The sequence below is a fragment of the Littorina saxatilis genome, linkage group LG5 (genome assembly GCF_037325665.1).
Source record: "Littorina saxatilis isolate snail1 linkage group LG5, US_GU_Lsax_2.0, whole genome shotgun sequence".
Taxonomy (NCBI): domain Eukaryota; kingdom Metazoa; phylum Mollusca; class Gastropoda; order Littorinimorpha; family Littorinidae; genus Littorina; species Littorina saxatilis.
This window is the reverse complement of record NC_090249.1, coordinates 33,478,307-33,500,202: the sequence shown is the minus strand read 5'-3', so window position 1 is coordinate 33,500,202 and position 21,896 is coordinate 33,478,307. Positions and strand designations below refer to the sequence as shown.

The following is a 21,896-nucleotide window of genomic DNA, read 5'->3' as shown; positions in this document are numbered from 1 at the left end:
AAAGCCATCGCTAGAGTTCTTGTGAACCACAGCCGTTTGTTTCGTGCATAAAAACGTGCTATTGTAAATAAGCTCACATCGAGTCGCATTCAAATAACTAACTGACGACTACATTGTGAAAAAGGGAAACTGGATCACACGCGCAAAAATAAATTCTTTGAAAATTGTTCGCTCTTTACGGAGGGCACCTAGGATGTTCTCAATCGGTGAGTGTTTAAATGAAAGGGTGTTTGTACTGTGTGTAAAAGCCTGACCGTATCTGTGATGGTTTACGGGAGGCTTACTATGCCTTGAAATACACGCACCCATCAACACACAATCGCGCGCGTACATACAAACAAATTCACCTATGATTCATATTTCATGCAATAACAAATTTATCCTACATACGTGAGAGAGACACTCGTGAGATAATAATCGTTCAAATCACACGTGTGTATATCATGTAAATGAGGTCATGTCAAGCAAGTCTGGCAGGGACCTGTTTTTCCACTGCTTACAGGGCTGAATATTGGCGGTCGCCCGATCGCCCCCGGCGGGTTCAAATCTCGTCGGGCGGGTTCGAAATTCTGCTGAAATCGCCCGCCGTGCGGGTTCAAATTTCGCTGAAGCACAAAGTCGTCTGTCACTTCTCTACTGCCCACTCATCCCCCCCCCCCCCCCCCCCCCACTTTGAGAAGGACTCAGGACTACCACCAATCAAGGCCAGACACAGTGGCTAGACAGCTACCCCTCTCCGCCTCACTTGACCGTGTCACCACCCCTCCAGTGCCACGAGCCGCTGGCGATTGCATCAGCAGTCAAAATAGCTACTACCCCCCCTCCCTCCCCCCTCTTTGCGCTATTCACTTCAACCCCTCTCTTATCTTATTCTGCGCTGACCAATCCTTCAGAGACTTTCCTCTCATATAAAAACTCGGTCATTGACCCCGGGTAAGAAGGTCAGTGTCTGGACAGGCAGCTGTGTTCAGATTGCAAGTACCGATCATTGACCCAGGTCTCAAGGCCAACCAGCTTTTACAATGCCTCGACTGCAGGACATTTTCAGTTGAATACACGTAAGTAAAATATGTAGGATAAACAGAATACTACATGGCTTTCGCTCGCAGTTCAATATTAAATTAAAAAAACTCGTGTAAATCTGGTACGACACAGCAAGCCATGTAGTATTCTCTATATGTAAAGAAGGGGCAGGTTGGGTAATGACGGGGCAGGTCGAGTCACTGACCCAACCTGCCCATACCCTACCTGCCCCGCACAGGGTGCACAAAGAAATCGGTCTGTTACGTTTCGATTCAATTTAAATACGAATTTAAACAGCACAATTCACTTCTAAAATGAATCAGGTGTGTATACTAAAGATATCATCCATGAGCACCCTGTTAATCCACGTATAGAACAAAAAGTATGAGAGTCAAAAAAGTCACTTACTGTCAAATTTCATGGTGAAACCACCGGATCCATACTTGCACATCACTACCATTCAAACAAATTGGCGATAGGGACGCACTGGGACATTCAAAAACATAGATCGGAAACGAAACGGGAATATCTTTTCAATTGTGAGAGTTATTCAAGGTGACCCAACCTGCCCCTGACCCTACCTGCCCCACCCTCCCCTACTCACCCGAGTCGTCCGTCCGTCCGTCCGGACGTCCGTCCGGAAAACTTTAACGTTGGATATTTCTTGGACACTATTCAGTCTATCAGTACCAAATTTGGCAAGATGGTGTATGATGACAAGGCCCCAAAAAACATACATAGCATCTTGACCTTACTTCAAGGTCAAGGTCGCAGGGGCCATAAATGTTGCCTACAAAACAGCTATTTTTCATATTTTTCCCATTTTCTCTGAAGTTTTTGAGATTCAATACCTCACCTATATATGATATATAGGGCAAAGTAAGCCCCATCTTTTGATACCAGTTTGGTTTACCTTGCTTCAAGGTCAAGGTCACAGGAGCTCTTCAAAGTTGGATTGTATACATATTTTGAAGTGACCTTGACCCTGAACTATGGAAGATAACTGTTTCAAACTTAAAAATTATGTGGGGCACATGTTATGCTTTCATCATGAGACACATTTGGTCACATATGGTCAAGGTCACTTTGACCCTTATGAAATGTGACCAAAATAAGGTAGTGAACCACTAAAAGTGACCATATCTCATGGTAGAAAGAGCCAATAAGCAGCATTGTACTTCCTATGTCTTGAATTAACAGCTTTGTGTTGCATGACCTTGACCTTGGGTCAAGGTCACATGTATTTTGGTAGGAAAAATGTGTAAAGCATGTGAGTCGTATGGGCTTTGCCCTTCTTGTTGAGATTCAATACCTCACCTATATATGATATATAGGGCAAAGTAAGCCCCATCTTTTGATACCAGTTTGGTTTACCTTGCTTCAAGGTCAAGGTCACAGGAGCTCTTCAAAGTTGGATTGTATACATATTTTGAAGTGACCTTGACCCTGAACTATGGAAGATAACTGTTTCAAACTTAAAAATTATGTGGGGCACATGTTATGCTTTCATCATGAGACACATTTGGTCACATATGAGCAAGGTCAAGGTCACTTTGACCCTTATGAAATGTGACCAAAATAAGGTAGTGAACCACTAAAAGTGACCATATCTCATGGTAGAAAGAGCCAATAAGCACCATTGTACTTCCTATGTCTTGAATTAACAGCTTTGTGTTGCATGACCTTGGATGACCTTGACCTTGGGTCAAGGTCACATGTATTTTGGTAGGAAAAATGTGTAAAGCAGTTCTTAGTGTATGTCATTGCTAGGTTTAGCTGAAGGTCAAGGTCATGTAAAGGTCAAGGTCAAGCATGTGAGTCGTATGGGCTTTGCCCTTCTTGTTCTTCCTGATAGTTACTTTTCGAAGTGACGCCAATTGTCAATCTATGATATCCATTCAACAATTAAATTCAACCCTGCAAATGAAAAAAAAGGCTTCTTATTTTTTGCTGTGTATCCAAGTCGAAGGATGCGTGCTTTATCCCATGTAAAAGTTTTGACGATATTTGTGGCGGCTGATTTACAAGGAGTAGGGTACTTCGGATAGACCGGCGCTTTGACACATGCTCCACTGATGTGGTGGCTAGCACTGACCCAGTTTGAGTAGTGTATCTTTTCTTTGATTCGATTTTTACAGATTACACCAGTATTAAACCTGATTTTGTGCCATGAGTACTTCTGTAGTTGTGCCAGGCCAGTTAAGCCTGTCTTCAAGTGTTTCAACATAATTTATTATGAAGATTGACTCGTCGTCGATCCGCAATTGTTTGTTCACAGGCTATTCAAATTTAAAAATTAGAAATAAAAATAGAAGAGTAAGAAGAGATATGTTTTTGATCCGTTGTCTTGAAGAGAGCCAGAAGGCAGAAGGAGACAACCGGCTGTCTCAAGCCTCTTCGGGGAGATCACTGGGTCCAATGACGTCATCGGCATCACCTCCACTTGATATAGAGGGTGATACCTCACCTATGGCACAGTCAGAAGGAGTAAGTGTGTGTGTGTGTGTGTGTGTGTGCGTGCCCGTGTGCGTGTCTCAGTGCCGTGTGCATGTCTGTGAGTGTAAGCGTGCGCGCGCGCGTGTGCAGCCAGTGTGTGTGTGTGTGTGTGTGTGGAGACCGTGTGTGTCACAACGGTATGTGTGTGTCAGTCAGTGTCTGTGGAGGTGTGAGTGTGTGTCTGCGTTTACCAATGAGGGTGTGCATCACATATGATGGATGCTATGTGTATACATTCCAGTGAGTGAACGCCTCTGTCGAAATGTGCGTGTTGCTTTCTCTGTTCAAGTCTTCCAGGGACCCGTATTAGGTCTATGAGTCTTCTCAGTCTCGAGTCATTCGCTCAAATACCTCTCTCTCTCTCTCTCTTTCTCTCCAGTCTCTCTCTCTCTCTCTCTCTCTCTCTCTCTCTCTCTCTCGCACGAATGACTTCGCCTTATCATTTGCATTCTGTGCTCTGCAGATCTCAGCGGCTGCTAAGTTGAAGAAATGGTCAACACAAAATCAACACCGTGATGCTTACTCGAGTAAGTCAATATGCAACCAGTGAAGGTTTCTGTGACCCATCACTGCCGGTGCAACACCACCTCCGCCCCTGTCACGTTTTAACCTCCTGAAATCGTGTGTGTGTTTGTGTGTGCGTGTGTCCTACGGCGTGTCAGTGTGTGTGTCAGTGGGTGAGTGTTCACGGTGCGTTCGTGTGTGTTAGTGTGTGTGTGTGCGTGTGTGTGTGTGTGTGTGTGTGTGTGTGTCCATACGTCTGTCTGCCTGTCTTTGCCCACGCAGATCTTATAATTTGTGTGGGTGTGTGACTGTGCAGACAAGCACCGTGAAGACATGTGCCCCAGCACGGAGAAGAAGAGAGCCGTGGAAGACAAGAAACTGACATACCGCCCTGTACCTGGCACTGGAGGCCAGACCAAACTCACCTTTCAGTGATGGAAACAAGTATATATATCTGGGTCAACAACAGAAATGAGTGTACTTCTACGGTATCCCTTAGAATTAAGTATTTGCACAAGTGAATGAAATACTACAAGTTAACATCACTGTTCATTGGCTCTATCGACGCCCGTTTTTAACCGCTTGCTTCCCTTTATATAATAAATTGTCCATAGATGGTCGTCCTCCCGAACAAAAATTCATTGAATGTCATCGAGCATAGAGAATTTTGGCAGGGAAATCCTTTTGTCTGGTCTAAATATGACCTTTCATCGAAGTTCCACTGAACTGTACTGCAAAAGTTAACAGTGACATTTTTAAACAGAATTACATGTACTGTGTTGATGCTAATGTATATTCTAATCAAAAAGCAACACAGTATTGGTCTGTGTAATGAACTTGAAGAATGGTTGATAAAGAGGGCTATTTACACTAGAAGCCAGTAATATGCAGTGAACATGATGCACATCAGTCACTTAAATTCCATTTTGGGCAAATGTATGTGACAGGGGAGGCTACCGCTCCTTTCACAGCAGACTCTGCACCCGAGTTGTTGGCCTTTAAGTCAACACCTCTGGATTGTGGAATTCTGTTTGTGACGGGGTCTGGTGGTTTCCGATTGTCTGTATGTTCATGGTTTGCATAACAGTTTTTATAGGGCCAAGAAATTAGCCGTAACATTTTCATTCCTGTTTGATTGCACTTTGCCTCCCGGCACTCGGTTACATGTAATTTTAAATGAAGTTATTGAATATGCTGTTTGTTAGTTTAATTCTTTACAAAGGTGTTTCACAGTTACTAAGTGTTGGTTTAATTTTAAATTGTGCATAGCTTGAGCTATGTCCTTAAAAAAAAGACAAAAGTTTATGTTCTGTTGTGCATTTGTCATGGTTCTTGTCGACAGTGTTTTTTAGTTTTGGCGTCTGCCCCAGGAAAGTTCTGTTATAATGGGTTATTGTATACATACAGTAACAAATAACAAGTCGCGTAAGGCGAAAATACAATATTTAGTCAAGTAGCTGTCGAACTCACAGAATGAAACTGAACGCAATGCAACGCAGCAAGACCGTATACTCGTGGTCCACCGCTCACGGCATAGGCAGTGAAATTGACAAGAAGAGCGGGGTAGTGGTTACGCTATGCTGCATAGCACGCTTTTCTGTACCTCTCTTCGTTTTAACTTTCTGAGCGTGTTTTTAATCCAAACATATCATATCTATATGTTTTTGGAATCAGGAACCGACAAGGAATAAGATGAAAGTGTTTTTAAAACGATTTCGAAAAAAAAATTTTGATAATAATTTTTATATATTTAATTTTCAGAGCTTGTTTTTAATCCGAATATAACATATTTATATGTTTTTGGAATCAGCAAATGATGGAGAATAAGATAAACGTAAATTTGGATCGTTTTATAAATTTTTATTTTTTTTTACAATTTTCAGATTTTTAATGACCAAAGTCATTAATTAATTTTTAAGCCACCAAGCTGAAATGCAATACCGAACCCCGGGCTTCGTCGAAGATTACTTGACCAAAATTTCAACCAATTTGGTTGAAAAATGAGGGCGTGACAGTGCCGCCTCAACTTTCACGAAAAGCCGGATATGACGTCATCAAAGACATTTATCAAAAAAATGAAAAAAACGTTCCGAGATTTCATACCCAGGAACTCTCATGTCAAATTTCATAAAGATCGGTCCAGTAGTTTAGTCTGAATCGCTCTACACACACACACACACACACAGACACACACACAGACACACACACACACGCACACACGCACATACACCACGACCCTCGTTTCGATTCCCCCTCGATGTTAAAATATTTAGTCAAAACTTGACTAAATATAATAAAAAAGGAAGCACCTCTTGTCTGCAAAATAAAATATGCCTTTAAAGATATGTTCAAGGAACTTCTGAATGACTGGAGAGAATTGCATTTTGAAGATTCTGTGCTTGTAAAAGGGGAACAGTGAAGTAACTAATATTGTATGCATCTGATCATGAGATCTGTTTATATTTATCTGTCTCTCTCCCTCTTACAAACACACTCACACACACACAAACAAGGGGGGGAAAAGGAAAACATTTTGATAGGCACAAGTTTTTTTCTTTGTCAAATCTATTTAAGCTCAGGGAAAGAACACACAGATTTTGTGCTTGTAAAATGACTACAGTGAATTAATAACTTGCATGCTTCTGGTCATCCGATCTGTTTATACATCTCTCTCTCTCTCTCTCTCTCTCTCTCTCTCTCTCTTTCAAACACACATACACACTGGAAACTACAGGCAAAAGGAAAACTACAGATTTTGATAGAATTTTTCTTCATCCAATATGTGTAAATCCAGAGAAAGAACACACACACTCAGATATGCACACAGACATGATCAGCTCAGTAGTCTTCTCCGATTCACTATTCACACACACACACACACACACACACACACACACACGCATGCATGCAAACACACTCGGAGTCACAAAAACTCTCCACAAAAAAAGTCAGCTGTTCACTCTTTGGTCTCTGAAACTGTCTGCTTATGACCACATCATTTCCTGTTTATGAATAATGAATAGCATAGCACTACAAATGTGATCTTTCTTTCTTTCTTTATTTGGTGTTTAACGTCGTTTTCAACCACGAAGGTTATACCGCGACGGGGAAAGGGGGGAGATAGGATAGAGCCACTTGTCAATTGTTTCTTGTTCACAAAAGCACTAATCAAAAATTTGCTCCAGGGGCTTGCAACGTAGTACAATACAAATGTGATACATGGTTCATGATTCTGATGATCATATATATATACAGCACAATTATTTTCAGAATAGCTTGTACATTGTAGTGGTTGCATAATGGACTTGCGCGTTAAAAGCTCTTAGCTTTATCGTTTGTTTAAGTTTGTATCATATTACATGTATATTACAACAGCAGCACACAAAAAAATGTCCAAACAGCTTAGCAACTATGGCTTGATTATCGAATACAGCATATATATATATATACTCGCACACATACTCGTTCAATATTCAACAGGCTTTTAGAACATAACTGCCAGATCTATGATACTTTGATAGTATGTTAGCCCCAATACACAGTGTGCTTCTTTTTTGCTTTTCAAACTTAACAGAATCATACAGCTACAGAAGAACATCACCATCAACAATACAACTACAAGCATAAAAACTAAAAATGAAACACAAGAATTGTGGTGTCAATCTTATACGAAAAGGTAGTGACAATTAAAAATGAACATGTTGTGCAACAGCTCCTACCAAAAACTTTCCTTCCTCCCCCCCCCCTCCCCCCCCCCCCTCCTCCAGTTTTTTTGGTGTCTCACAGCCATCTCCCAACCCCCCCCCCCCCCCCCCCCTAAATAAAAAAAAAATTTTTAAAAAAATTCCACAACCAACATACACATTTTATTAAAACAAATATATTGGAACTAGAGGAATACCCGGCTTTGCCGGGGTGAATCGCGAGACAGAGACAGCGTGGCGGTTCACCACAATCACCTTTGAAGGCGAAGTCCTCTCAAACGGGATTGAGAATTTTAGAGCTTATTTCTAAGCCCTATATTATCTGTTATGGCTTCTCAAATGCCAGAACATGCAGACAGACAAAAGCCACCAGACCCCATCACAAACAGAACTCTACAGTCCACAGGTGTTGCCTCCACACACACACACACACACAGAAGCCGTATATATATATATCTATATATAAATATTTAGAGATAGATGACAGTGGATTTTTCGATAAATAGATTCGACCTTTGCACTTTTACAGTGAGGACAACTTACGGGTACAGTGCAAGGAAAGCCCACAACTTCTAAGGCGAACAACTCTGCAGAGTCTGCTGTGAAGGGCGACGGTAGTCTCCCTGTCACACTCGACCCCCTTTGAATGAACTTTGTCCCCAAAGTTCCGAACCATGGATCCGCCAAGCTTAGGTCCCTCCCAGGTGGAATGGGAACAGCACGAAAATGATTCAGTGGCCTGAACATTTCATGTCGAGTCCCATCGCTGTCGACGACGCCAAATGTAACCGAGTGCCGAAACACCACAATCACCTTTGAAGGCGAAGTCCACTCAAACGGGATTGAGAATAACTGTTATGGCTTCTCGAAGGAAGGCCTGAACACACCAAAGCCGCCAGACCACATCACAAACAGAAGTCTACAATCCACAGGTGTTGCCCACACACACACACACACACACAGAGAAGCCGTATATATATATATGTATATGTATATATATCTATAAATATATAGAGATAGATGACAGTGTATTTTTCGCGTGGCTATAAATTGATTCGACCTTTTCACTTTTACAGTAAGCACAACTTACGGGTGCAAGAAAAGCGTTCTGAACAGTGCAGTGACATTCTAAAAATAGTAACGTATTAACGGGAATATGGATTGACGCCACACGAAGGAAGGGAGATAAACGCTGAAAACACTGGAGAAGATAAGGAAGAGTTACTGGGAATGGATCCAGAGAAAAACCAAAATCGGTTCAGCGCTGCGGTAAGAGCACGTGTTGAAATATCTCATCGACCAGATTGTGTCCGGGGTCTACCTGAATATGCCCACCAAATTTGAAAGAGATCCATCGAGAACCTTGGGCGTGCATCGCGGACACACACACACACACACACACACAGACACAAGTCGTATATAAATATATGGATGCAGACTGTCAGACCTTTTACTTTCATCTTCATCTTAATAAAGCTGCCTTTTTTTTTTTTTACAATGTTTGCTTACATTGTCTACGGGACACTGTTTTGCATGAACATGGGCAGATAACCTGCAAAGAAAATGGTTAGTATGTAAAGTTCAGTATAGAACCTGGCGGAACAACAAAACTGCTGAAACAATTTCATTTTAAAACAATGTTCACAGAAGCAAGTGCTTTTACAGCCCAGTCCGGGTAGTTTTTCTCGGGAAACATGTCTTCGAAGAACTTCTGAACGCACTCTGGAAATCTCTGCTCAATGATGCTGGTGTGCATGGCTAACATGAGTGACATCTGGTATGCAACATTGTGCACTGTGAGCAATGTGCATGCAACTGTCTCATTGGTCGCTACAGTGTGTAGGTATGCTCTCGTGTACTTGGCACATGTTGAGCACTTGCAGTCCCCGTCTATTGGGCGAAAATCTTTAGCAAACAATTTGGTTTTCAAATTCAGCTGGCCTGTGCGAACCAGAGCACACCCAAATCTAGCTGTTCTGGTTGGGAAAACACAGTCAAACATGTCGCAACCAAGAGCTACGCACACCACCAGGTCTACTGCAAAACCTACACCCATCAAATAGCGAGGTTTGCTGTTGGGTAGTTCATCAGTGGACACTGTCACCATTCTCCAGAAGTGTTCCTTGGATTCTCCACCACTCAGTCCTCCGATGGCAAACCCAGGTACATCTCGCTTGATCAGTTCTTTAGCACACTGACGTCGCAGATTTTCATCAAGGCCACCCTGCACAATGGGGAAAATGTTCTGATCATGGGGACGTTTGTGGGCAGTGATGCACCGATCCAGCCAACGAATGGTCCGATGCATGGCTTCTTCCACTCTGGGGCCGGAAACAGTGCTGGACACGACATCATCGAGCTGCATTATGATGTCTGCTCCGATAGCGTTCTGAATCTCGATGGAATGTTCCGGGGTCAGCAGCATCTCAGAACCATCGTGCGGGGATTGGAACTTCACTCCTTCCTCGGTAATCTCCGCAAGTTTCAGCAGCGACACCATCTGAAAGCCACCACTGTCGGTAAGCAGAGCTCTGTCCCACTTCATGAAACTGTGCAGGCCTCCGGCTTTCTCCAGTAACTCAGGGCCCGGTCTGTGACCCAGGTGGTAAGTGTTGCCCAGAATGATACGGCAGTCCAAGTCCCGCAGCTGATCGGGAACGAGTCCTTTCAGCGATCCCTGAGTTCCTACGGGCATGAATACAGGCGTCTTTACTAGAGCGTGTGGTAGCTTCATTTCGCACGCTCGAGCTTTCGTGACCGGGCATTCCGCCAGGATCTTCAGAGACAGCGCCGAGTGTTTGGCAGCCATCTTGCAACACGAGGAAACGATAGTTGCAAGGGAAGCAACTCTTGTCAGACAATGAGGGGACGTCCATTTTATTCTTGTCAAATGCAGAGAGGAAAATTTACCCTTGCAAAATAGGAAAGCAGGAGTCAAGATGTCGACATTGCTGAATTATAACCATTAATATCTAGTTGTAATTAAATATTTTAGGATATGTTTTAGAATGTAATTTCTTAAACTTGAAATATCATTACTTTTACACAACACTACACACTAAACTCTCCCCCAAAAGAAGAAAGATAATCCAAGCAACTTCCGGTGCCCTGAGACTGAAAACCTCGTGGCTGCTTTCAGTTTTTGCCTGATACATCCCTTCTGTTTGTGCTTCTTCTGCGATGGCGTCAACAAGCCAGATTGAGGTCCCCACGTGGAACATTTCAGAAATTAAAAATAAGAACAGGAGAACAGAACTTTACAGAGAAATGAAGAAAAAGAAGAGGATGGTGAGTTTATAATCATATGTCCAGTTGACTGATGTCATTTTGATTTTGTTTAGATTGAGATTCTGCTTCGAATACATGTCAAATGAAAAGAATATTTGATGTTATATATTTATGTACAAAGTTCTTGGCAGATTCATCATTCAAACGTTTACTAGAACAATCCTCAGAACAGACAGAACTAAAGGTTATTATCAGCATCAGAATATTGCAACAACAGAAATGAGTGTACTTCTACGGTATCCCTTGGAATTAAGTATAAATTTGCACAAGTGAATGAAATACTACAAGTTAACATCACTGTTCATTGGCTCTATCGACGCCCGTTTTTAACCGCTTGCTTCCCTTTATATAATAAATTGTCCATAGATCGTCGTCCTCCCGAACAAAAATTCATTGTATGTCATCGAGCATAGAGAATTTTGGCAGGGAAATCCTTTCATCCAATGACGTCAGGGTCTTTCGGCGATTGGTCAATGCATTTTGTAGCCATAATGTCGGTCAGGCTTGAAATTATTGCTACTTGATATTGCTTTCTAAACCTTATAGGCTTATACAAAGTGAACGGGAGCATAATTATACAGACCTGCCTACCCTTACGATTTGGGCGTAATTTACTACGATTTTTATTCCAAACTACGCCACTTTGCTTTCCGCGATGGAAATACGATTTTTAAGAAACCTAAAGTACGATTTTTCGCTTGAGACATTGGAGAGTCTGCTCCTCCTGAAATCAAGATCAGGAACGTTCGGCACCAGGCAGTACAGCCAAGCAGAACTTGGCAGATTTAAGTCATGCTATTACAAGTCTTTGAAAAAACCCTCTACCTCCAAATAAACTCTATGCTCATTCAGCAAACTCTTGATTACACTAATGGTGGAGTGCTGGTTATGTGCGAGGCTGATTTTTTTAGATCTATACATGTGTGACCACATGACATATTTTGCTTTCGTCATCCTAGATTGTTTCAATCAGTGTAGTTTCCCAGTGCTGTGTTCAAGGGTCGTTTTGATTGACTTCACAATTTGAGAAAATCAATGACATTTTATTTTTGCGAAGCAACTGAATATGAACAGAAAGTGTGCAGAAGAATGTTTGTGTCCTGCAAGACTTTATGAACAACTATTTCTCTGTTGGGAGAAAAATGAGGATGTCTACAGGCAAGGTAGTGTCATATTCTTTATTTTGGGTTCTCCTTTTAGTCACACCCAACGATGGCCGTTACTTTTTGCAACGAAAAACTACTCTTTCTACCACCAGATTACTCTTTTTGGCTGGGCTCATTACTCCTTGTAATTTTTAGGGTAGGCAGGTCTGCATATAGGGCCAGTTATCAACTTAACTTGCTTCGGACTGAGATAAAGAGAACTGTACACAAATACAAACGGAGAGACTTGGAAACTCGAGTCGAGTCAATACTGATTGTCCACACTCGAGAACTCATGTGTAGTATTTGAAGTGAAAATCTCCCTCGCTTACTGTGCTACAGAATAGATCGAGTTGGTAAAGCGCCCGATTGATGTCCCTTACTTTTGGGATCCCTGGTTCGTTCCTCTTCGACGGCAATATTTTTGTCTGAACTCGTAATTCTTGTATTTTATTCATTTTATTCATTCCAATTGTTTTGGATGATGAAATGAATCGAAATAACAAAAAAGTTGCATACTATTTTAGTAACATCGGCTTTTGTGAAAATGCATTGCCCTATACTGCTATAGGCAACACCGCGACTTACAAGTATTGATGACATCACAGGGATGGCCAAATCTCTATTTTAATTCGCCAGCCGGGCGAGTAACTTCAAGAAAGTCGCTAGCCCGACAAAAATGTCCCTGGCCCGGTTGATATCACAGTTGATCTGCAGAATTTATATGGCTTTAAAACTCGATATATATATGTATTACAACCAAAAGGGTCGCGTTTGACCAGAACTGTCTGGCCAGCCGGCGATTTGCCAGGCGGTTTCTACTAGCCTGGCAGATTATTTACTCGCTCCTGGCGACCGGGCGGACGATTTGGCCATTCCTGCACCAAGAAAACGTACAAAACACTAATACAAAAAATTAACGAATGGTTCGAGAAACCGAGTTAGTGGCACTTATCAACTGGTCTTATATGTTGGTAGTTCAAGTCTTAGTTTTCACATCTTTATTTCGTGAGCCTTGTGGCAGGGTGGAAAGACGTTTGCCTCCAAAGCCGGCAGTCTCGAGTTCGAGTCTCCTAATTAGTAATTGGCAAGACTTTTGTAAAACATAATTTCTCAATTTTTGAAATTTTTTTTCTTCTTTTCTGAACTCCTGTATTTCATTCTTTTTGATTTATTCCAAAGGTTTTGAGTCGTGTATTGAAAATCGAATATATATAGTGCGTGAGTGCCCTTTTAACAGCTTTCCCAGAATCCCGTATTCTATTTTTTAGTATGGGATATCCCCAAGGAAAGCTTAAGGTTAAAGTTCATATGCATCACCGCGTGTGGACTGCCGGTAATAGTAGTGAAGTACTTCTAGTATAATAATAATAATAATAATAAATGAGCATTTATATAGCGCAACATCATAACTTTACAATTATGCTCTTTGCGCTTGACACATTTAAAATTAAATTAAAACACAGTTATACAAGCATTTACATCTACATTCATAGTCAACAACGCTTAATTAAAAGCATACACCATGATACATTACAAAAAATAGACTTCTGGTATTTGTATTATTGTTTGTGGTATTTATTTGTTTTAAAATAGCAGGTTAAATGAATTGTTTTTCCTTTCTTTTCTTCAAGGCTAAAATAGAAGAAAAGAAAGCCAGGATGAAAGAGGCCAAAGCAAAAGGAGAAAAGGTATGGAATGGTTTTGAGGTGTTAACATCTTCTGTCTTTAAGTGTTACAGAGCCGAATTGGTGTTTCACTGACTGTACTTGAAAGGTGCACCAATTGACCAAATGTTTTTATTTCGCATATAAGTTACATTTTCAAGAAAGTGTTAAAACTTGTATTACATGTACAGTTTTGTTGTTGCTGTAAGTAAAGTGTAAGACATAATTTAACACACATAATCCTTAAGAGACAAAAATGTATACTTTACAGTTTTTATGAGCTACTACAGTAACTGAGTAAGTCATTGTGGTCTTTACAGTTTTTCACATTTTTGTTTTCTTTTAGGAATTTTTTTAAATTTGGATTTATTATCTTGAAGAGTGGTTCAGGAACTTCTTTTTTATTTCTGCTCAACTGATCCTGTTGACATGCAACTGTTAGTGTTAGTGTTACTTCTATATTTATAATCTGTTGTCTTACAATGAATTTGTCTCTGCAGGCACCGCCAAAGGGGATTCCCAAAACAATGGAGAATATGAGGGTGTATGATGAGACAGTTGTCAACCCTAACGATGAAGAGGTATGTGGCTTTTCTGTGTTTGTACCTTTTTGAGTTTAAAATGTCTTTTTAATGGGAGAGGGGGTGGGATATGTTGATTGAGAAAGGACGTGATTCACAGGAGAACACTGCCTGGAGTGTTTTGGTAACGTAAATGTTTGTTTCACTTTCAGGTGATGTGCCTGTTGTGAGAACTCTTGGATGTCTGAAAAATGAGAAATCTGAAAGTTGTCCTGAGTAAAATTGTAACACAGAAAACAGCCCTCCACACTTGCATACACACACAGGACTGATGCACAGCTGTGATAATTTCTTCTGCCTGTCTTTTGTTTTGCCTGTGTAAGTAACCTTTTGTGTGATGCTCTCAGTCTCACCAGTGCATGGTGTTTCTACACTTTACATTCAGTGTTTTATTAGTTCATTTTAAATGGTTTCTGTCTTGCTTTGCTCTTTTAGGTGATGGCTGACGAAGCAACAGATGAAACCGCACCGTACCACACTGGGCAAAGTGAACCCAAGATCATGATTACTACCTGTGATCGGCCAGGCAGCGTACGTATCTTTAGCTCTTTGTCATACAATGGTACCTGAAACAGTGAAAGGTGATGAAAGGACACCATTGGGACCAGTTGGAACTGAAACTGAAAGTGTACCTACGCAGCAGGTGACCTTTCATGAGAGGGATTCTTTGGTTATACATCAGACAAAGGGACAGTAGGAAGTGTCCTTAATTAAAGTGTGTTATCTTGTTGGAGGTGCCTGATATTACAGGGACCACTGTATTTGGAGAACAGTTAATTCGCAGCTTGGGAGCATCTGTTTTTCCCCTCAGTGATATAGCAAAAAAACAAATTAACAAATAATAGAAGTGAAAAATACTTAACGGTAATTGAATGCAAAATCTGTGATTGGTGGTCAAACTTTTAAATTTAAATAAAACAATTAGGGAAAAATTCAGGCAATCTGATATCACATTTCTCTTATTCATTTTTTTCTCTCAGATAAAGTTTTTGGGTATTTATGAAATGGTGAGCTGTACTTTAGTAAAACATACTTACCCGTTGTTTTCTTTGTTTCAGCGAACCAACAAGTTGTGCAAGGAGTTCAAAAAGATCATCCCCAATTCGACTGTGTTCTATCGTCGTGGACTGGATTTGAAGAAAATCATTCCCCAGGCTATGAGCCGCTCCTTCACAGACATCGTTGTGATTAATGAGAACATGAAAGTACCAAGTATCCTTTACACAATTCCGATTTATGTGTTTGTGAATGTATGTGTGATCATGTCCATTTTATGCAAAGGGATTGGCACAGAAGCAGCACAAAGTACATCATTTGATTGAATTTTTATTAAATCTATGGGTCATTTTCTGACTTGTGCGGTCAGTCTTCTGTGGTGTTTGTAGTCAGTGCACTGGTTGATACATTTTTGTCAGATATTAGTGCATTTGATGCATTATCTAGATTGTGTGTCCTTCTGCCTGTCTAATGGTTTGTTTGTTTGCTTAACGCCCAGCCGACCACGAAGGGCCATATCAGGGCGGTGCTGCTTTGACATATAACGTGCGCCACACACAAGACAGAAGTCGCAGCACAGGCTTCATGTCTCACCCAGTCACATTATTCTGACACCGGACCAACCAGTCCTAGCACTAACCCCATAATGGCCAGACATGGGATTCTTCCGTAAAATTACGGAATTCCGTAAATTTTTAGGCTCCAGGGATCATTCTTGAGATTCGTGCAAATCCGCTGAGAAAATGTTGGGGTATATGTAGGTAAAGACCCAAGTTTTTCGGCCGGTCCGCTGATCGCGACGCTCCATTCCATACTATTCTTGAACGGTTGGTTCCTAAAACGGTCAGACTGTTGCTGGTCGATCCGTATGGGAACGCGCTCTGTGTCTTTGTCTCCTACAGTCACCGTTTCAACGTAGCTATCGGGGATTCAGTATAAGCTAAAGCATACCGTATGAGAATGATTCGGCGCCATTTTTACATCGCTTCGAGCCACTTGCCAAAATGATGAGGAAGCTAAAGCGAGACGAAACCGTTCTATCCCGGGAAATTGACCAGCAGAAGTACAAGAAAAATCTCTGGAGATTCGACTGGCTCGATGAAGTTGTATCATTGAGCTGGAAATACGAGAAAGGCCAGAAGACACAAGACGTGAAACTGAAAGTTGGCGATGCTTTTGCTAAAATCAACTTGCCGGGAAAAGCTTAGTGCACTTTGTGCAACGATGTTAATGTTATCAACTACGGTTCCAATGGAAAGACTGCCCTCAAAAGCCACTTGAAAAGCAACAAGCACCTGACTATCCTGAAAACCCAGTCGTGTAATCAGTCACTGGGGTCGTTTGGCACCGACAAGGTAAGAACATTGAAACCACACCGTCACACGCCACCACCCCCCCCCCTCCCCGCCTCTCTCTCTCTCTCTCTCTCTCTCTCTCTCTCTCTCTCTCTCTCTTTCTCCTCCTTATTTTGAGTCTTAGCGTAAAATTAATTTGAGAAACATGGGAAGGGGGGGGGGGGGGGGCCTATGATTAAGCTGAAATATGCATTTCAGGGCCATTTTTGTGTGTCTAAAATACTAAAAACCTTCAGCTTCTGGGGGCTTCGCCCCCAGACCCCCACTTTTTTTTTCCTTAATTATCACTTTTTCTGAATCCCATGTCTGAATGCCAGACGCCAGGCGGAGCAGCCACCAGATTGCCAATTTTAAAGTCTTAGGTATGACCCGGCCGGGGTTCGAACCCACGACCTCCCGATCACGGGGCGGACGCCTTACCACTAGGCCAACTGTGCCGGTCGCCTGTCTGATGGTTTGTCTGTCTCGGAGTCTGTGTAAGTGATGCTTCATGCATTGCAAAGTGTGTGACAAAATATGTTTGCATTGCTGCAAGATGCACACATTTTCTTTAACTTCCTAAAGATGCGTTGGTGGTGACACACTTGCCTGATGGCCCTACTGCACATTTCAGAATGTCTAACGTGAAGCTTACCACTGAAATCAAGGTATGGTAGAAACTGGCACTTAGATACATGTACGTTTGTGTTTTAGCTGCACATTTTCTGTCATCACTCTCCTAGAAGAATATATACAGAGAAAATGACTTTCATTTTTGTTTACTTTTTAACCACGTTTTATTTATTTCTTGAGAGTGCAAGCCAAATAGACAGGAGTTTGATTTGTGTGCATGAGGGTGTGGTTTTGACTTTGACCTGTTCCCCCACCAGTACCATATTGCAAGACAAATGGATTGTAGAAAACGTTTTTTTCTTTTCCTTCCTCACACCTTACCTTACAAGATATACCACTGCTCTGTTAAGTATCTTTCTTGTCTGACCAGTGTAAGATAACTGTTCCAAGGCATGTAAAAGGAATACGAAAGAGGAAACATATTGTAGAACCATTTCTTGTAACCATTTAACGGTTATATTCATTGTGACATTCGTACACAGGGAACGGATGGGATGTCAGACCACCGTCCAGAAGTCATCCTGAACAACTTCAGCACCCGCTTGGGTCACAGTGTGGGTCGTCTGCTGGCCAGTCTCTTCAATGCTGATCCCAACTACGTGGGTCGTCGGGTCGTCACCTTCCACAACCAGCGTGACTTCATCTTCTTCAGACAGCACAGGTGTGTGATAATATATTGGTTGTGGTGTGTACGTGCGAACATGTGCGCACATTTCTTATTCCCTTTGTAGTGTTTGGGTTTTGTTTGTTGTGTATATGTGTTTGACCAATTGTTGTTGTTGTGGTGCTGCTACTATTTCTGTTGTTTGCTTTCAAACTGTGAATGGTGCTGCCATTTCCTGCTCTGAAGTGTTTAATGATCATTATGGAAAGATTTGACTTTTCAAAGTGTAAATGAGTTATTCTTCTGAACACTTTTTTTTTACCTGCAACTGTGCTAGGTGAGATTATGGTCTGTTGTCAGTTTTTTTTAATATATATATATATATATATGTATATATATATATATATATGTCGTGCCGAATTCACGTAATTGCCGACTTCGCGGAATCAGCAACATTTTTGCCCATTTCGCGTAATCGGCAAAACGCTGCCCATTACGTGAAATCGGCAGCGTTTTGACGAAAATGCGGAAAGGCTTATAAAATTTGCCCATTTTGCAAATGGGACAGCCAGTCTGTTACTTTTTGTGTCACTAGAACATTGCATTGACATTGCTTTAGCTCCCTACTATGTTTTTTATGGTCTATGAGCACAACTCCGGAAATGCACGAAAACTACACTTTTTGCAATAACTTGCCATAACTTATCGATTATTGCAATATCTATCCATTCGAGTATCTAGTTGTCTAAGTGTGATGATATCCCAGGCATTTGAGAACTTTAAAACCAAACAGTGGCTGCCGATTTTGCAAAATGGGCACATTTTAGAAGCCTTTCCGTGTTTTCGGCAAAACGCTGCCGATTTCATGTAATGGGCAGCGTTTTGCCGATTACGCAAAATGGGCAAAAAATTTTGCCGATTCCGCGAAGTCGGCAATTACGTGAATTCGGCACGACATATGTATTAATTTTCTTCTCGAATTTACTTTTTAAATTTAGTCAAGTTTTGACTTTTTATAATTTCAATTTGTCAATTTCATTTAAATTTAATCTTACTGTGTTACTCTTATTAATCATTTGTTTCTCTTAGTTATACTTCCAATGTGTTCTTCCCACAGGTACGAGTTCAAGAGTGGAAAGAAGGTTGCCCTCAAGGAGCTAGGTCCTCGCTTCACCCTCAAGCTTCGGTCACTGCAGAAAGGAACATTTGACTCCAAACATGGACAGTATGAGTGGGTTCACAAGGTACGTTGCTTTTCTTACAGTGGTAGAGAGCTTTTTTGCTTTTTTTCCAGCTTTTTACCCCATAATATTATTGTTTGAGTTAAAGCCCAGAAAACAATTTAAAAAAAAGAAATCTGCACGAGTTTGAAAGTCACTGTTTTATTTTTAAATATCAAGATTAATTGTCATGATGTGACTGAACACACAGAGACACACAATCATACACCCAATTGAATACAACTTACAAGTAGGCATATAACCGACATTAAACTGAATTCAGTTTGCCTTAATTGTGGATTCAGTACAATTAAGTAGAGCCCAGTAGCTGATTCATGAGTGGAGTCATTAAAGATTTGTTTGTGTACTTTGCAGCGCCATGAAATGGACACAAGCAGGAGAAAGTTCTACTTGTAAAACAACATACAGAACGTGAAAGTGTGCACTTCGTTAGTGTGTATGTGTGTGTGTGTGCATGGGTCAGAGTAAATTCCTGGAGAGTGGGGTTGATTTACCTGTGACATATTTCACAAGTGTGTGTGTGTGTGTGTGTGTGTGAGACACCAGGAGGGATTGTCATATTATGTCTGTTTGAGCAGGTCGTAGGGATATGTAAATGTGCAAACTGATTTGTTGTAGAAACGTGAGCAAGTGAAGACTTGGTTGTACATGTATACGGTTTTAAGCAGTTTTCCCAGATCCCTGTTGACAGCAAATAACACTTAGATAATACATTTTGCATTACATGTACATGTCCTTACATTTTAGCATGATTAGTTTCATTACATTGAAATGTGTTTCGTTCTGCATAATTTGTAGACATCTGTGTTTTTCAATGGATAAATCCATTTTAGATACCTGTTAGGGACATGTTACTCTTACAGACAGCATGAGATACCATCAATCATTACCAATGTGTGATTAACATGAAGAATGCTAACTGTACTGGTAGTTTTATGTGGGAAATAAAGTTTATGATATAGTATATCAATTTGTTCTTCACATGATGATGTTCCCTGTCTCCCCCTCTCTGTCGTTTTTATACACTCACACACACACAACACACTAACCTCACGAGACATTATTCTTCATTTAGTTTGTAGGTTTATTTACACATTTGAAAAGCAATTGTATTATGGCAAGTGCATTGTTTTTCATACAATCTTTTATTGTACATGTAACATACTGGTGATCAAATTGACTATCACAGATAGTTTCAAAAATGACCCTGTTGAATGAAAATCAGATGAGATACAATTTTGATTATAAGTCAAGCGAGTTTAACATAATGCATTTCACTTTGAATGATGAATAGACACAATTTTAAACAGTGTTTTAACGATGAATTTCCCAAACCTACCCTTTTTCCCAAACTAAATGTCCAAGCCAAATGTGTGAGAAAAAAATTACAATTTGAATCCTTTGCAGTATAAAAAGTGTGTAGTAAGCTTTTTGGGGGTTGGTTAAAACTTGTTTGGTTAGCTGTATTATAGCCCTTCTTCTGTTGAAAGTTCCACAATTGTACCTCCGATCTGCAGTCTTGTATGAACTTCTTCTTCTTTTCGATCGCCGATCACACTTGGAGTCCAGATCTTGAGATATAATTAGTGGTCCTCTGCAGCGCAGCCACTGGCCCGTACAGCTTGTTGTGCAGGGACTCCGGCATTGGCCAGATTTCCTCTCTCAGCACCTGGTGGTTCCTGCAGTCTCGTAGGATGTGGGCCGTGTCCTGCTCTGCTTCCCCACAAGAACACATGGGGGAGGGCACAACATGCAGCTTCTTGTGGAGATGCTGGTTAAGTCTGTTGTGTCCCGTTCTCAGGCGGAAGATGACCACCTGCTGTGGTCTGGATAGCAGGTGGTAGCTGTCCTGTGGCTGGGGCGTCCGGTGCAGAGACTTAATGATGGTCTTCATCTCTGTCAGGCTCACAGGGTTGTTCTCTTGCTCATCTTCTGCACCCAGCTTTGCCATCCTGTCCGCCTCTTCGTTTCCTTGTACACCACAGTGGGAGGGGATCCATTGCAGTACTGTCCTCAGGCTTTTGATGTTGTGTAGAGCGTGTTCCAGCTGAGGCAGTTTGCTACTGGTCATTGCTTGTAGTACTGACAGAGCGTCAGTCAGGAAGACCACCTGGTTGTCATGGTTGACTCTGTCGTTGATGGTGTATGCTGCATGGATCAGTGCTTGTACCTCAGCTCTGTAGTTTGTACAGTGGAGGCCTGTTGGTATAGCCTCTGCTTGCCTCTCTCCACTGGGGTACTGGACATACACCCCCGCTCCTCCATTTTTGACGGCCTCTGTGGCTGACCCATCAGTATACACCCGTATCCATGCTTCTTGGGGGTACCTTTCTTCAAGCATGGCAAGAGTCAGGGCTTTTTTCGTCACATTGCTCTGCTCGTCCTTTGTTGTGAGGTAGGGGACACTGGTCTGTATGTCCAGGTTTCTTTGTCTTCCCAGGGTGGGGCGTCAAGGGAGAAAGATGGTGGCTCCACTAGCTCTGGCATCTCTGTCTGATGTTTCTTCTGCAAAGCCCTTGCCTCAAGAGCGAAGCTTGATCTTTTCAGCCTGCCTGAGGACATCTTCTTGAGTCTGTCACTCATTGGATGGTCATGAGTGCACTGGTACTTGGTAGCTTGTACCATTGTTTTGCAGTCTCGCCTTTTGCTCAGTGGAGGAATGCCAGTCACCTGTTCCATC

At 41.6% G+C, this 21,896-nt stretch overlaps 3 protein-coding genes across 3 annotated transcripts in view; 2 read left to right on the top strand and 1 right to left on the bottom strand.

Annotated features, from left to right (window-relative positions):
* Positions 1-5,443, top strand: part of LOC138966927 (uncharacterized) — a 30,750-nt gene extending 25,307 nt beyond the window's left edge. Inside the window, exons 27-29 of the mRNA XM_070339327.1 lie at positions 3,377-3,510; positions 3,983-4,046; positions 4,340-5,443. Of these exons, the coding sequence (XP_070195428.1) occupies positions 3,377-3,510; positions 3,983-4,046; positions 4,340-4,458 (317 nt within the window). The 3' untranslated portion in view covers positions 4,459-5,443. The remainder of the gene's footprint in view (positions 1-3,376; positions 3,511-3,982; positions 4,047-4,339) is intronic.
* Positions 5,444-7,874: 2,431 nt separating this feature from the next.
* On the bottom strand, positions 7,875-10,538 carry LOC138966926 (queuine tRNA-ribosyltransferase catalytic subunit 1-like). Its single transcript, XM_070339326.1, has one exon. The coding sequence runs from the start codon at positions 10,534-10,536 to the stop codon at positions 9,352-9,354; it is 1,185 nt and encodes a 394-aa protein (XP_070195427.1). The 5' UTR covers positions 10,537-10,538; the 3' UTR covers positions 7,875-9,351.
* A 287-nt stretch (positions 10,539-10,825) lies between these two features.
* Positions 10,826-20,476, top strand: LOC138966929 (ribosome production factor 1-like). The gene is made up of 9 exons (XM_070339330.1): positions 10,826-11,015; positions 13,795-13,851; positions 14,328-14,408; positions 14,844-14,939; positions 15,467-15,620; positions 17,324-17,406; positions 17,854-18,032; positions 19,093-19,219; positions 19,571-20,476. Exons 1-9 carry the CDS (start codon positions 10,908-10,910, stop codon positions 19,610-19,612), a joined length of 927 nt encoding a protein of 308 aa, XP_070195431.1. The 5' UTR covers positions 10,826-10,907; the 3' UTR covers positions 19,613-20,476.
* Positions 20,477-21,896: the final 1,420 nt, after the last annotated feature.